Source organism: Spea bombifrons, chromosome 6, assembly GCF_027358695.1.
Source record: "Spea bombifrons isolate aSpeBom1 chromosome 6, aSpeBom1.2.pri, whole genome shotgun sequence".
Classification (NCBI taxonomy): Eukaryota; Metazoa; Chordata; class Amphibia; order Anura; family Pelobatidae; genus Spea; species Spea bombifrons.
In genome coordinates, this window is record NC_071092.1 from 46,978,989 (window position 1) to 46,993,970 (window position 14,982).

General features: G+C 42.6%; 1 protein-coding gene across 1 annotated transcript in view; it reads left to right on the forward strand.

The window, feature by feature from the left end:
• CACHD1 (cache domain containing 1) overlaps positions 1–14,982 on the forward strand; it is a 48,857-nt gene that overhangs the window by 15,755 nt on the left and 18,120 nt on the right. The window contains exons 2-4 of the mRNA XM_053470014.1: positions 4,519–4,581; positions 11,166–11,314; positions 13,735–13,841. Of these exons, the coding sequence (XP_053325989.1) occupies positions 4,519–4,581; positions 11,166–11,314; positions 13,735–13,841 (319 nt within the window). The remainder of the gene's footprint in view (positions 1–4,518; positions 4,582–11,165; positions 11,315–13,734; positions 13,842–14,982) is intronic.

Below are 14,982 nucleotides of genomic sequence, written 5' to 3' on the forward strand. Positions count from 1 at the left end.
TCTACTCGAGATGCATGCAGGCAAGGAGACGTTCAGTGGTGCCGCTGCACAGTGCATTCATTTTGCCCCTTTGCACATGAGGGTATTAGATGAGGGTAACAGAGTTTGCCACGCTCTCCTCTTCTCAGTGACCCAGCCTGGTGGCAGCTGCCCGTCTGTCCATCTGCATTACCGAGTCTGTGCCCGGTGTACTCTACTCATGGACTGTACCCCGCAGGTACTTGCACCTGCACCCCAAACCTCCACTCCATCGTAAGCGTGAGTGTCGGGCGGCTATTCCTGGCCTATATATCTATCCGTCAGCCCCACTTACATCATCAGGGGGGGCGAATTGGCAGGACCCCCACTCCGGCCCTGCAGGTACCCATCTGTGCCAAAGCATGCATGAAAACCAAAGAAAGTAACCAGCCAATGGCAGGTGGGGATCGCTGTCCCTTTAAATGGAATCTTTGAAAATGGTTCCTTTCATAATAATACCGTCTTCTCTTTCTGCTTTTTATATTTCTATATATAATAAACAAGAACATTTTTGGTTTTTCTTACATTTTTTGTGATTTTTTTTTGCGTGGAGCTAAACGAGTGTTACAGAAACGTGTAATTTGAGTCGCTTTGCGGTTGTATAAATGTTAATAGCGAAACATGTAAACACGCAGGAATGTGTGCCCTGGGCTGGGAGCTTTAATTATATTTTTGCATCACCAATCAGGGCATTTTACAGAGGAAGCAAAAAAATCGCCTAATTGGGAATTCTGTGAATTATTTCTTTATATACATTTTTTTTTCTTGGAAAAAAAACCCCAGACTTTTTCTATAAATGGGGGGGAAAAAATTACATTAAACTGTAGTAAATACCAAAACATATTACATATTTTTGCTCTTAAAACCCCCACCAAGCTCTGTGCCGGGGGCCAGGTGTGAACAGTCGGTTTATAATATTTTTTTATATATATTTTTGGTTTTTTATCAGATCCCTATGGGAGTGTTTTTTTTGTCTGGTTGCAATATTTCCATGCTTATTACTAACTTGGCTGCAGAGCTAACGGTCAGTGTGCGAGACACTGCATCGTTATGATCTTTGCTCGCCAGATTGATCCAGAAATGATCTTTCTCCACCTGTATTAATAAAGCTTCTAGGTTCATAGTTTTTAGTTTTCCAAAATTTTATGTTTTTTGTTTGTTTTTGTAAATTTGACCAACTCCTGTATCTGCCGACAGATCGGCCCCATCTAGTCGCCCGTTTCTCCTGCCGTAAAGACTCCAACCTTAATCAGTCGTTGGTCTCGTCTTAGATTCAGGAGCCGTATGTCTATCCCATGCATGTTTAATACCCTCACTGTATTACCCTCTACCACTTCTGCTGGGAGGCTTTTCCGCTCATCTACTTCTGTCTCAGCAATGTAAACCCTCCGTAGAAAACCTCCCGGAGAACTGGACTTTATTCGTAGAATAAATACGTACTAGATGGAAATTTTGCCGTTACCAGTTTGCCTTTTACCACCTGTACTGGTTGGCATACCTGTTCTTATTTACCTGTTTCTGTTTATCTCGGTGCTGCCCCCCCATCCGCCTCGACCTTCCCGGGTTTTCTTTGCAGCCTCTTTATTTTCGGGGGGGGGGGGCTAGCTGGTGAGGAAATTGTTTTGTGCGGAATCTGAAATCGGTTCCAGCTGTCTCTGTTTAACGAGCCCTCGATATTTGACTCTTTACGGACCCGAGAAAAGACAGACCGCTTCCTACGCGCGCTCTCGCCCCTGTCTCTTCAAACCAACGGGCTGAACGCGTCGCCAACACCAGGAAATTTGATTTAAAAATGGGTTTAACAGTTTTATTTCTCCCCCCCCCCCAATTTTTCCCTCGGCTGAAGAGCTGACTCTCGTATACTTCGCGCCTTTGTGTGTATCTTGTGTCTGTATTTGTTTTCTTTGCGTCACCTGAGGAGGGTGATCAGAGTGCTGCGGCTGACCCGTCCTTGGCCGCAGTCACCGGGTTGTGCCGTACCGGGGGGGGGGGATTATAGTCGCGTTTCAGGGCCACATCCTGCGTCTTTAAACATGTGGTACCGATTTCTTGCCCCCCCCCCCCCAGGTCTCTAACCTCTGCTTGTTACCCCCGGCTCCACTTATTACTCTTTTGGCAGCGCTTCAGACTCGCTTTATGGTTCAGTTACAGAAAGTTTTGGCTGCTTCGGAGGGGGGGGGTCTTGTTCTCATTCCCTATTGTGGGGGAAGGGGGGGGGTAATAACGGGATGGGGGGTAAAGGAATTAAGCAGGGAAGCTTTTATTATCTGAGCCATCTGCATTTTAACGGATAAACTGACCTGTCTTGATCTGAAATGTCGATGTCGTTACCGCGGAGACCTGAAGTTTCCGGCTCTGCTATTGGCACCGGTTTACTGATATCAGCCAATCACGTGCAAGAAAGTGTTTTCTGCGCAGGTGAATAGACCCCCTGGAGGTCTTGCGTTATTACAAATTGCCCCATAAGGAAAAAAAAAGGGGCCCCGTCATAAATGAATGTTTTAAAAACTAATAAATGTAGCGCGTGTGTCGGCTCCATTAAACGCACCCAGATCGTATCCTATATACTGCGCCGGGAGTATAGAATATATCGGCCTGAAAGCAATTCCCAGCTCTGCCGTAAAACTATTGGAACGTGGGGGTGGAGCCTAAATGTGACCATAATGGAAGACGTGCGCTAACTGCCCATAATTTCTAGCGGCTGCAGGGGGTGTGGTTAGGGGACGGGGCTTTATTGAACTTGTGACCAATTGAAGGCGTTTAGAGGTAGAAGAATGTATTTTGTTTACGTGTTTGTTTACTGCTGCTGCACGTCCTCCGTGAGACTTTTATTTTATTTCAAAAAATAAAAAATTTTGTTAAGAAAAATTGTTCTCATTTCCACGTTTTTTTTAATAAACATTGCCCCGGTTTATTGACATCGGTCTGTGGGGTCCGAAACGTATCTCGTTAACAGGTTTTTGGGGCTGAAATCTTGCTTTTCGGTGAATAGGATACAGGAAATATTTCTGGATTATTGCCGGCAATTATTTTGTAGCCCGAGGGCAGACTGGGGAGAGAGAGCGTCTCCGCGCAGCGTTGGGTGACTCCAACTTTTTTTTTTGCAAAGTGGTTCAGTCCTAATTTAATGTGGATTTACTGGTTTGTGGAGGGGGGGGGAGGAATAACAGAGTTTTTTTTGTTTGTTTTTTTTTTTAAATGGGTTTTTATCTCAGCTGCAAAAAATTAATGAACGGAATATACAATTTTTGCCTGAAATGAGGGGGACATCAAAGAGCCGGCTGGAGGTGGTATTCTGGACCTGGTTCGGTTGTGCCGGGGGGGGGGGGGGGTCTGTCTAAGGCCGCTAGTTGTGCTTTTTGACTTGGAGAATATTTAAAAGGGGGCTCTATCGCCTTCATGGTGTGTAGGATACGTAAATATGCGTCTGTACCTTGCTGTGCTGCAAGATTTCCATTCTGTTGTGTGGTGGAAATCCAGCGCTGCATATGGGAACGTAACCCCCCCCCCCCATAGCGACCTTGGTCAGCATTCACAAAAAAATTAGTTTTATCTCATTTTATTCCAATAAACTCCCTTTATCTGCAGACCTGGAGCCGCCGGTGCTGTCAGTCATGTGATATTTTGGGTGATTTTCCCGGCTCAAACCCCACGCTGAGCTGATGCTTTATGGCAATGCTAATGAAGTCCGTTCCTCCATAGACTTCCATAAGTCAGAGAGTCCTTGTGGTGATTAAGACTGAGCCATTCTATTGTTCCCCACAGGCAGTATGATAAGGAGTCGGAGGGGTTAGTAGATCGGGGGTCAGATAACAGAGCGAGAATCATACAAACGGCTGATATGCAGCTGCCTGAAAATATAATATTATGGGGCAAAAACTACAACGGGGGTAAAAAACCCAGCTAAATATTTTTGAAAACGTTCTTTTAATGTGATACGAGGAGTAAACCGATTTGGTGAGAGTTCCCCTTTAATACCTGTTTGGTAAAGTGATTTTATTTTTCTGGGTTGAGGTAAAAGCCGGTAAAACACGAGATTTATTGCTGCCGAGATACAGAAGTTCAGGTTTCTTCCATTTCCCAACCGGCCGTCGGCGGAGGAAGGAAAGCGAATTCGGGGGAAATGCTGTAAATGATTAAATGTCTGAGACGCCTCATAGTTGTCTTGGTTTTAAAGGGCCTTTTGAGCCCTGTATAAAATATGGCGCTTCGGATAGGTGAATTAACTCTGTGTGCGCCACAAAGTCAGCCTCCAACCCCATGCACCCCCCAAGCGCCGGCGACTACATGGGGGGGCGGCTGGTTGTGCTTTATGGCAGGACTTCTGCAGAGCTTTTAAACGGTCTTTTTATTTGCTCAATAGTTCCGTTCCCTGGTCCTTTAACCCCTCGCTGGGCATTGGCGTCATACTATTATTTTTCTGATTTATTATTCTGATTTTCGTGAAGTTTTATTCTTTTATATAAAACACTTATGTATTTTTTTCCCCCTTTTTTGCAGAGAATATTCGACTCTTTTGCGTACACAGAGAAGATCTCGAACGGAGAAAGCGAGGTTCAGCAGGTAGGCGTCTCAATGACGTTAAAGTTCGACGGTCCGGCTGCTGCTGGGTCATTTTCCCATAATGCTTAGCAGCCTGTAAGGTCGGCTGAGAGTCATAAGACTCCTCGTACTCCTGAGGTTCAGATCGCTGGTTAGACTGCGTGAGTCTGATTAATTCATCGCGATGTTAAGATCCTTTGATCGAAATCTTGTGACCTGTCCGTCTCGAGAGATTCTGTGTCTGGGAGTTACTGTACTGGGGGGAGACCTCGCCAAGTCTTTGATATTTGCAGAAACATAGAATCGGCCCCATCCGGCCCCCGTCTGGTCGCCCATTTCTCCCGCTGTAAAGACTCAAACCTTAATCAGTTGTTGGTCTCGTCTTAGATTCAGGAGCCGTATGTTTAATCCCCTCACTGTATTACCCTCTACCACTTCTGCTGGGAGGCTGTTCCACTTATCTACCACCCTTTCAGACCACCCAGTGTTTTCCAAACCTTTTTTTATACTAATTCTGGGAAGAGTATCAGCTGGTCGGAGTCACAAAGGTAATTACCGTGACGTTTTAAGGAGCTGTTTGGGGCGCGTACAGCCTTAAGGATAGGAAGCAGACAGATTGCAGATAAGCCGTCAGTTTACTAGTAATGGGGAATGGAGACCTAACTGTCCTTTCAGTGACCTCATCATACCGAAAATATATCATTCTTTGAGAATTCATCACCCACATAAATATTGTCCCCGGAATATTGGTTGCTATGCTAAACCCTGTGGGTTTCAAACAGTTAACCCCCCCCCAATAATATTAAAACTTTCTGTATCCAAATTTATCTTTTATCAAAATAAATGTCTTTTGACGATTTCCTTCCCAATTAATGCTCGTTAATACAAAGATTTATATATATATATATATATATATATATATATATATGCAATAGGGGCTATCCATTTGCAGCCTTCTGGCAGACGAAGGGTTAACGCGTCGGCCCTATAAAGTTTCCTTGGCCGAGGCCCCTGTAAGTGGAGCCCGATGAGGTTTGCCGGAATCCCCATAACAATCTTTCAATACATTTAAAAAAAAAACGCCGCGTATCGTTTACGGGCCAGATGTCGGGCTGATAACTCGAGGCGCAAAATTCCATAAAAATGCTAAAAGTAAATATCGCAATTCCTTTAAAAGGATTCTTTTTTATTTTGTATTTTATTTATTATTATTATTATTATTTTTGACAGTTCCTCAAGTTTTTAAACCGCCTATTACTAGCTATCCTCAGTGATGTCATTTTCTGGATCCGTTTAAAGGAACCTTTAAATTTTGGTGGTGTTCTTACAATTCCGGGGGTGGGAGGTTCTGCACCCCAACCACCCCCACCCCCCCAATTTTTTTTTTACCCCTCTCCCCACCCCAGCATGTGTTCGACTGAACAGTAATGGGCAGAAAGTTTAAATTATTTTAAACGTTATTATGGTAATAGTCAGGAAAAAAAACATCTATATATATGTGTGTTTTTTTATATATATTGTCGCCGTTTGGTACCAGATCGCCTTATTGCTATTGGTTGGCGTCCACACGATAAAGGCTTTTGATTGGTTGGGCGTTCCCCGTGTTGCGATTACGTGGACGGACTCTAATGTTGTTCCAAGCAGGTGTTTCAATTTTCTTTTGCTGAAATGTAAACATCGAAGTCATTAAGCGGCCGGCCCCCGTACGGCACGCACGGAGCGGGGGGGGGGGGGGGGGATTGTCACTCCGTGTGTTTAGTGTCCGTAACAAGTCGCGCTCTGTAACTCTAGAACCTGTGAGCGGCTTTGTTAAAACCATCGCTGGATTCCAGTCCGGTGTCGGGATGCTGGTGGGACGCGCGGGGCGTTGGGGGGTCCGAGCTCCTGGGAATTTGGCAGAATTTTAACGCAGCCTACGGAAGCAGACAGCTGATCCGCTGGGGGCGCGTCCTGTGTGCGAGCTGTCCGCGGGGCCGTCGGAGCAGATAGCGTGAGAGCGGCTTAGAGCAGCGTTTCCGCGTTAAGGCTTTTCTTGTGGTTTTGAGGTTTTTTTTTTTAATTTAATTTTTTCCCAAAAAAATATAATTTTGTTTATTTTTTCTATATTTTAATGAAACATAGTTCAGATATATTGTATTTTGAGTTCATTGACTCCAAAAACGAAGCAAAGCCTGTGCCTAATGAATAAATAACTTTATACCGAGTGGGCCGGCAGATCGGCCCCGTTCGGCCCCCATCTAGTCGCCCGTTTCTCCTGCTGTAAAGACTCGAACCTTAATCAGCTGTTGGTCTCGTCTTAGATTCAGGAGCCGTATGTCTATCCCATGCATGTTTAATCCCCTCGCTGTATTACCCTCTACCACTTCTACTGGGGGGCTGTTCCACGTATCTACCACCTTCTCATCAAAGTAGTCAAACTTCCTTATATTACCTAAAAGTCTTCGGTGGTTTACTATCCAGGTTGCCCGAATGCTAATGGCCAGCGGGTGTACCTGTAAAAGCGGGTCATTACCCAGATAACCATCTCCTAATTACGCCCCGAACTCCTGCTCTGCATTGCTAATCCCAGCCCGACCCGCCGGCCTCCCGCCTGCAGATTCGTTATTCAGATTGCGTGCTGGATGAGATTGGCGTCCGCCTGCCGTCCCTCATCTCCAGAAGGACTACCTTTTCAGATGCAAAGTGCGGGGAATAGACGTCACGGACCGGCGCGGGGAGCGGGAGATAAACCGCCGGGCGTCTGGGGAGAATTGGGGCGGATGAAAGGCAACGATAAATTCACTAAAACGCGCCCTGCGTCGCAGACACAAAGGGCTGGGTAATCAGAGGGCTTTGTGGATTTTTCCCGGGTTACGCGACCAAATATTTACACATTCAGCTAAATCCAGACTTCACGCTCATCACGACATTTTTTTTTTTTTTTTACTTCTGCATTAATTTAATTTTTTTTTGTATATTTTTAGTGATTTTTAATTTTGTTTCTTTCAAAGCTAATTCAACTTTAAAGTATATTCAACAGACCCAAAGTTAATCAATCACAGCCGATTCCTATTGAAAACCAAATCGATACAATGTATCGATTTATCTGTAAAAAATGTAACGTCTTTCTGCGACGTTCTGAAGCCAAATTACAACAGATTGTTATTAAATATTTATTTTAATATAATTTTATATTAATGTTAATGCTACTTTTGTCATAAAGTCATCTTTAAAGCATTAAAGTAAAAAAAAAAAAACAACTTTTTTTTACAGTTCTATCTCTTGTGCTTAGAACACATTTGCTGACACGCACCTGATTCTGTTTTATGTTACTCATTATATATAATATATATTTTTCCCATTAAAATTTGTAGCCGGAGACCAGTTAATTACATAAATAACCTAAATGTTTGTTGTAAAATAGCATAATTTAACAAAATAGAGGGTCATAAGTGTAGATGAAATGTAAGGGAAGTTTTACTTTATTGAGACGGTGGTAGATAAGTGGAGCAGCCTCCCAGCAGAAGTGGTAGAGGGTAATACAGTGAGGGGATTTAAACATGCGCGGGATAGACATAAGGATCCTGAATCTAAGACGAGACCAACGACTGATTAAGGTTTGAGTCTTTACAGCAGGAGAAACGGGCAGACTAGAGGGGCCGGATAGGGGCCGATGTGCCGGCAGAGTGTATATTGGTTGTAGGGAGTTAGTTCCATTGTGTATTTCCAATAAATCTTTCCTAAATACTAATTAAGGAAGACGCATCGAGCCGTTTTATTGAAATTCCATTTTCTCGTACGAATTACGCTCCTCGGAGACCTCGATTGAGTTGTAGATTTTGATGAAAACAAACTGGCAGAAGTCATTATTCATGCGCGAATATAAACCGCGCCGAAGTGTTCTGTTAATAATACTTAAGGAACACATTTGTCAATAGCGAGCTCTCAACGTCCCAGCTGGGGGTTATTAATTGGCGAGATTGGATTACCCGCTGAAAGAGGGAGAACATGCAGCCAAAGGCAGCGGCGGGATTGGGGGGCGACGCGCTGAATGGCGTTAATTCTGTGAACGCAGACTAAATATTGGGTTGCATTTTTTACATTTCATGGCTCTTAAATTATGGGTTCTGTGTTTTTCACGCTGAGCTTCATACGGAGGAACGATTTGAACGCTTCTATAGCCGGTATTATATTTTAAAGCATCGCAGGGAAAGAGGTTTAAGCTCATGGCGTTTGGGGGGGGGGCGAGGGATTCCTGTATTTTCCCAACTTTTAAAAATCGAACAGCAATTAAAAGGAAAATTCACATCGCCGTAAAGCGCATGACTGACAGCAACGGCGGCTCCAGGTCTGCAGATAAAGGGAGTTTATTGGGACAAAGTGAGATAAAACCCGACATTACTGTATACAGCGCTGGGGGTTATATTACTGTATACAGCGCTGGGGCTTATATTACTGTATACAGCACTGGGGGTTATATTACTGTATACAGCGCTGGGGGTTATATTACTGTATACAGCGCTGGGGTTTATATTACTGTATACAGTTCTGGGGGTTATATTACTGTATACAGCGCTGGGGGGTTATATTACTGTATACAGCGCTGGGGGTTATATTACTGTATACAGCACTGGGGGGTTATATTACTGTATACAGTGCTGGGGGTTATATTACTGTATACAGTGCTGGGGGTTATATTACTGTATACAGCGCTGGGGGTTATATTACTGTATACAGTGCTGGGGGGTTATATTACTGTATACAGCGCTGGGGGTTATATTACTGTATACAGTGCTGGGGGTTATATTACTGTATACAGCGCTGGGGGGTTATATTACTGTATACAGTGCTGGGGGTTATATTACTGTATACAGCACTGGGGGTTATATTACTGTATACAGCACTGGGGCTTATATTACTGTATACAGCACTGGGGCTTATATTACTGTATACAGCACTGGGGGTTATATTACTGTATACAGCGCTGGGGGTTATATTACTGTATAGAGCTCTGGGGGTTATATTACTGTATACAGTTCTGGGGGTTATATTACTGTATACAGCGCTGGGGGGTTATATTACTGTATACAGCGCTGGGGGTTATATTACTGTATAGAGCGCTGGGGGTTATATTACTGTATAGAGCGCTGGGGGTTATATTACTGTATAGAGCGCTGGGGGTTATATTACTGTATAGAGCGCTGGGGGTTATATTACTGTATAGAGCGCTGGGGGTTATATTACTGTATAGAGCGCTGGGGGTTATATTACTGTATACAGTGCTGGGGGTATATTACTGTATACAGTGCTGGGGGTTATATTACTGTATACAGTGCTGGGGGTATATTACTGTATACAGCGCTGGGGGTTATATTACTGTATACAGCGCTGGGGGTATATTACTGTATACAGCGCTGGGGATTATATTACTGTATACAGTGCTGGGGGTTATATTACTGTATACAGCGCTGGGGGTTATATTACTGTATACAGCGCTGGGGGTTATATTACTGTATACAGCGCTGGGGGTTATATTATTGTATACAGCGCTGGGGGTTATATTACTGTATACAGCGCTGGGGGTTATATTACTGTATACAGCGCTGGGGGTTATATTACTGTATACAGCGCTGGGGGTTATATTACTGTATACAGCGCTGGGGGTTATATTACTGTATACAGCGCTGGGGGTTATATTACTGTATACAGCGCTGGGGGTTATATTACTGTATACAGCGCTGGGGGTTATATTACTGTATACAGCGCTGGGGGTTATATTACTGTATACAGCGCTGGGGGTTATATTACTGTATACAGCGCTGGGGGTTATATTACTGTATACAGCGCTGGGGGTTATATTACTGTATACAGCGCTGGGGGTTATATTACTGTATACAGCGCTGGGGGTTATATTACTGTATACAGCGCTGGGGGGTTATATTACTGTATACAGCGCTGGGGGGTTATATTACTGTATACAGCGCTGGGGGGTTATATTACTGTATACAGCGCTGGGGGTTATTACTGTATACAGCGCTGGGGGTTATATTACTGTATACAGCGCTGGGGGGTTATATTACTGTATACAGCGCTGGGGGGTTATATTACTGTATACAGCGCTGGGGGTTATATTACTGTATACAGTGCTGGGGGGGTATATTACTGTATACAGTGCTGGGGGTTATATTACTGTATACAGAGCTGGGGGTTATATTACTGTATACAGCGCTGGGGGGTTATATTACTGTATACAGCGCTGGGGGTTATATTACTGTATACAGCGCTGGGGGTTATATTACTGTATACAGCGCTGGGGGTTATATTACTGTATACAGTGCTGGGGGTTATATTACTGTATACAGTGCTGGGGGTTATATTACTGTATACAGCGTGGGGGGTTATATTACTGTATACAGCGCTGGGGGTTATATTACTGTATACAGCGCTGGGGGTTATATTACTGTATACAGCGCTGGGGGGGCTATGTCACTGTATACAGCGCTGGGGGGTTATATTACCATATACAGCGCTGGGGGGGCTATGTCACTGTATACAGTGCTGTGTAATGCTCAACGAGAAAATACACACATTAACTATTTAATGCTTGTTTCATATCTTTTCATTAGTTGGCCAAGAAGATACGGGAGAAGTTTAACCGTTACTTGGACGTGGTGACTCGTAACAAGCAAGTAGTGGAAGCTTCATATACGGCGCATCTGACATCACCATTAACGGCCATCCAGGACTGCTGCACCATCCCGCCTTCCATGATGGAGTAAGTTGTTGTTTTTTTTGTTGTTTTTTGTTGTTGTTGTTTTTTTAAAAGTGGTTCAGGTTTCTCTCATGTGAGCCAACGTTCTGGAGGATTTACACAAAGAAAGACATACTGCGGTGGGCATTTTACATAAAAACAATTTTGTAGAGGCTTCGGTGGGGATTTCCTGCCAACGTTTTTAATTATTTTCGTTTATTACTCAAATAAAAACAAATTTTGACTTTTCAATACAGCTCTAAAGTTTTCAGGTAGCTGCCTATCAGCCGTTTGTATGATTCTCGTTCTGTTATCTGACCCCCGATCTACTAAACCCCCCGACTCCTTATCATACTGCCTGTGGGGAACAATAGAATGGCTCAGTCTTAATCACCCAGCTGGATTAATGAAAGTCTATGGAGTAACGGACTTCATTACCATCGCCATAAAGCATCAGCTCAGTGCGGTGTTTGAGCAGGAAAAGTCACCTAAAATATCACAAAACGCGAAGTCCAAAGTTTGATCTATAATTAAAGGAGAAGGAAGGGATTTAATATGCAAAGGACCTAAACGCTATTTTAAAGGGACCGCTTCTCCCCGTCATTCTAAACCCTTGCCAGCCCTTCCAGTTTGATGGACGAGCCCGCCTGGCACTTGGTGTTAAAGTAATGTCTTCCCAGCGCATCGCAGGGTTGAATCTTTTTATTAATGAATACATGTTGCTCGGCACTTCTGCTGTAACCCAAACGAGGTCGTCGCGTCTCCCGATTTCACACTTTCCTTCCCCGAGGACCCTTTGGAAAATGATTTTGTAACTTAACACAGAAATAAAGCACGTGGCCTTTAAATGTCAGCCTTTACAGCACAGACGGCAAAAAAATGGCTACCGAACGAAAGCATATATTACCGCGCCCGCTGTGGTCGAGTGGTTTTGTAAAGGAAAATATTATATTTGCTTGGCTGTTATGATTTAACCAAAGGAAGTCCAGCATCAGACCCCTGCGGCCGCTGTACAGTCCTCCGACTTTAAATAAGTTTAATAATTAAAAAAAATAATAAAAAAAAAAAAATGGGTTGCTGTCTGCATTTGGATTATTAAAAATAAAATCAGAGTGATCTTAAAAAACCCATTTTTATGTTGCTGCGATTGAACTTAAAATGTTTTAATCTGGGAAATATTTCATTCTTTTAAAAAAAAAACAAAAAAAAAACAAAGAAACAAAAAAAGAAACATTTAATCATTAATTACCGTACTTAGAAATCTCCTCTTGGCAATAAATTGGTGAGGATTTTTTTTATTTATTTTATTTCTTTTATTCTGTATTCGCTCATATGAAGCTTAGAAAATAAGAAAAAAAGTTTTTGTTTTTTTTTTGTTTTTTTTTTCAATTCCGCTAAAAGTGGTGTAATTTATTCTAAATTCGGGCCACATCAAAAAATATATATATATATCCTAGCTACAGCGCGCTCCGGTCCGACGTGCGATTCGAAGCTTCTGCGAATTTATTTCATGTTCCGCGTTGCTGATCTCCGACTTGTAAATCCTGTTGAAGGAGGGAAAAGAAAAAATTGAACGTAGCCTGATGGGAATAAAAAATGTGAAGTTCAAAGCAGCTGCACATCAGAGCGCATGTCAATCAAACGCTCGTCTCGCAAGCGATGCAAGCAGAGGATGGCTCTGCGGGGAGCAGATCAAAGCCGGACTCCGAGACACTGTTTTTCCTCCTGGGATGCAGTTTCGATCAGTTCTTCATTAAAGTGAATCCAGAAGGCGCTTTTTTTTTTTTTTTCCCTCTTCAATTTCCCCTACATTTTTTTTGGTTTCCCCTCTAAATGTAACTTCTCTCGAAAATGAAATTCAGGCGGCTTTTTTGATCTCCTGAAAGTCAGCGGAGAAACCAATTACAGTCGAATAAATGCGTGTCCTTCCATTTCTGCGAGGTCCTGATTCGTTTCCGTGGCTTTATTTGAGCGTTGCCGTGGTATCGTTATATGAGCATGGCGGCCCGTGGCAAAGAGTGTTCATTTTAGCAATTTAAAAAAAAAAAAACGTATATTTTTATATTCAACAGACGCAAAGTTAATCAAAACTGATTCATATTGAAAACCAAATCGATACGTTGTATCAATTCATCTGTTCGAGTTGCCCCTTGGGCATATTCTGATCTCTCTCCATGGACAGGGATCATAGATGTTTATTTTATGCACCGGAGATCTTTTATATTTTTTATATTTTTAATTGCTGCTAAATGACGTGGAAGTCGCCATTGTAGTTGGTCATGTGATATTTCGGCTCCTCCCCTGCTTGCAAACATCACTTGTGCGGCTTGCTTTATGGCAGACCATTAAAAAGTCTGTTCAGATAAGAATTTATTGTGGGAAAAGGGAGTCTATACAGACATGACTGAGATTTATATTTTTGTGTTTTTTGGGGTTTTTTTCAGTTTCGATGGTAATTTTAATACCAACGTTTCCAAAACGATTAGCTGTGACCGACTTTCTACGACTGTCAACAGCAGAGCCTTCAATCCTGGGAGAGACTTAAATTCAGGTTAGTGTCATAGTGTGTGTAATTTTTTTTATATATTATATTTATTATTATTAATTTTTTTTTTTTTTTTTTTTTTGACAAATATTTTGGGAAATGGGATTTTGTATTATTATTATTATTATTATTATTTGCAGTAGAAACCTTTTGATGGCCGTCTCGGGGACGCTGTTATCTTTTTACTATTTGATACGCAGCCCTCGGGACACAAATGCCAAACGACTGAACGTTTTCCAAGAGTTGAAGCAGAAATAAGCCGAGCGCGTCTTGTTTGTTGACCAATTCCTGCGTTTTCTCCCTCTTTATGATTCATAATAATTTTTATGATTTCGTACCGGGTCATCTTTTCCCAATTACATTTAAAGCCAACAGAAAACACCAGTAAAATATTTGGCTCCGGCCCCCGTAAAACATCGGTACGTCCAAAGTGACGGATTAAGCGAATGGGCTGAAAGCCGTTACACGCGTGTTGTTTACGCACCGCGGGCACTTAGAGAATGTTTACAATCCATCCGCCGAGCCCAAAGTTCATGGATTCAATTTGTCTTTGAGTCTGGTGGAAAGTGAACTCGTTTTAGGCGTAAACACTCAGTTTCTGTAAATAAACATGACTGATGATGTTTGGAGGGGGTTCGGTAATAAAGACGCTGGAGATTAGCCATATATATATATAGAATGTGAATAGGTCAAATAAAGCCTTATGAGTTTAGAGAGGGCCATAAGGGCCGCATCAAAACGAGACTTTGTGTAAACACGCGAGCGGACCGTGTGCGCGAGATATCCCCCCCCCCGCATATCTATCATCAGCCTTTTAATCAGCGTTGGGATTATTTGTATTCCCTTTCATTGTAAATTGGATGGAATGTGAAACTTTATGCCGAAATAACAAAGTATTTCCAGCGACCTCCATAATGTTTTAACTTTTTTTTTTTGCACAGTATAACCTTAAACAAAAATGTTGTTTTTTTTATTTAACATATTCGGACCTCTGGTCAAAAGAGAACAAGAAGATGCCTTTTAGAATTCAGAATTTCTGTTAATTATTAAAAAAAATTGTGTATAGAAATTCTGCTGTTTCTATACACATTATCGGGGCTTTTAGGGCTGTAGAACCCCGCGATCCCCTCATACCCAGCAAACATTC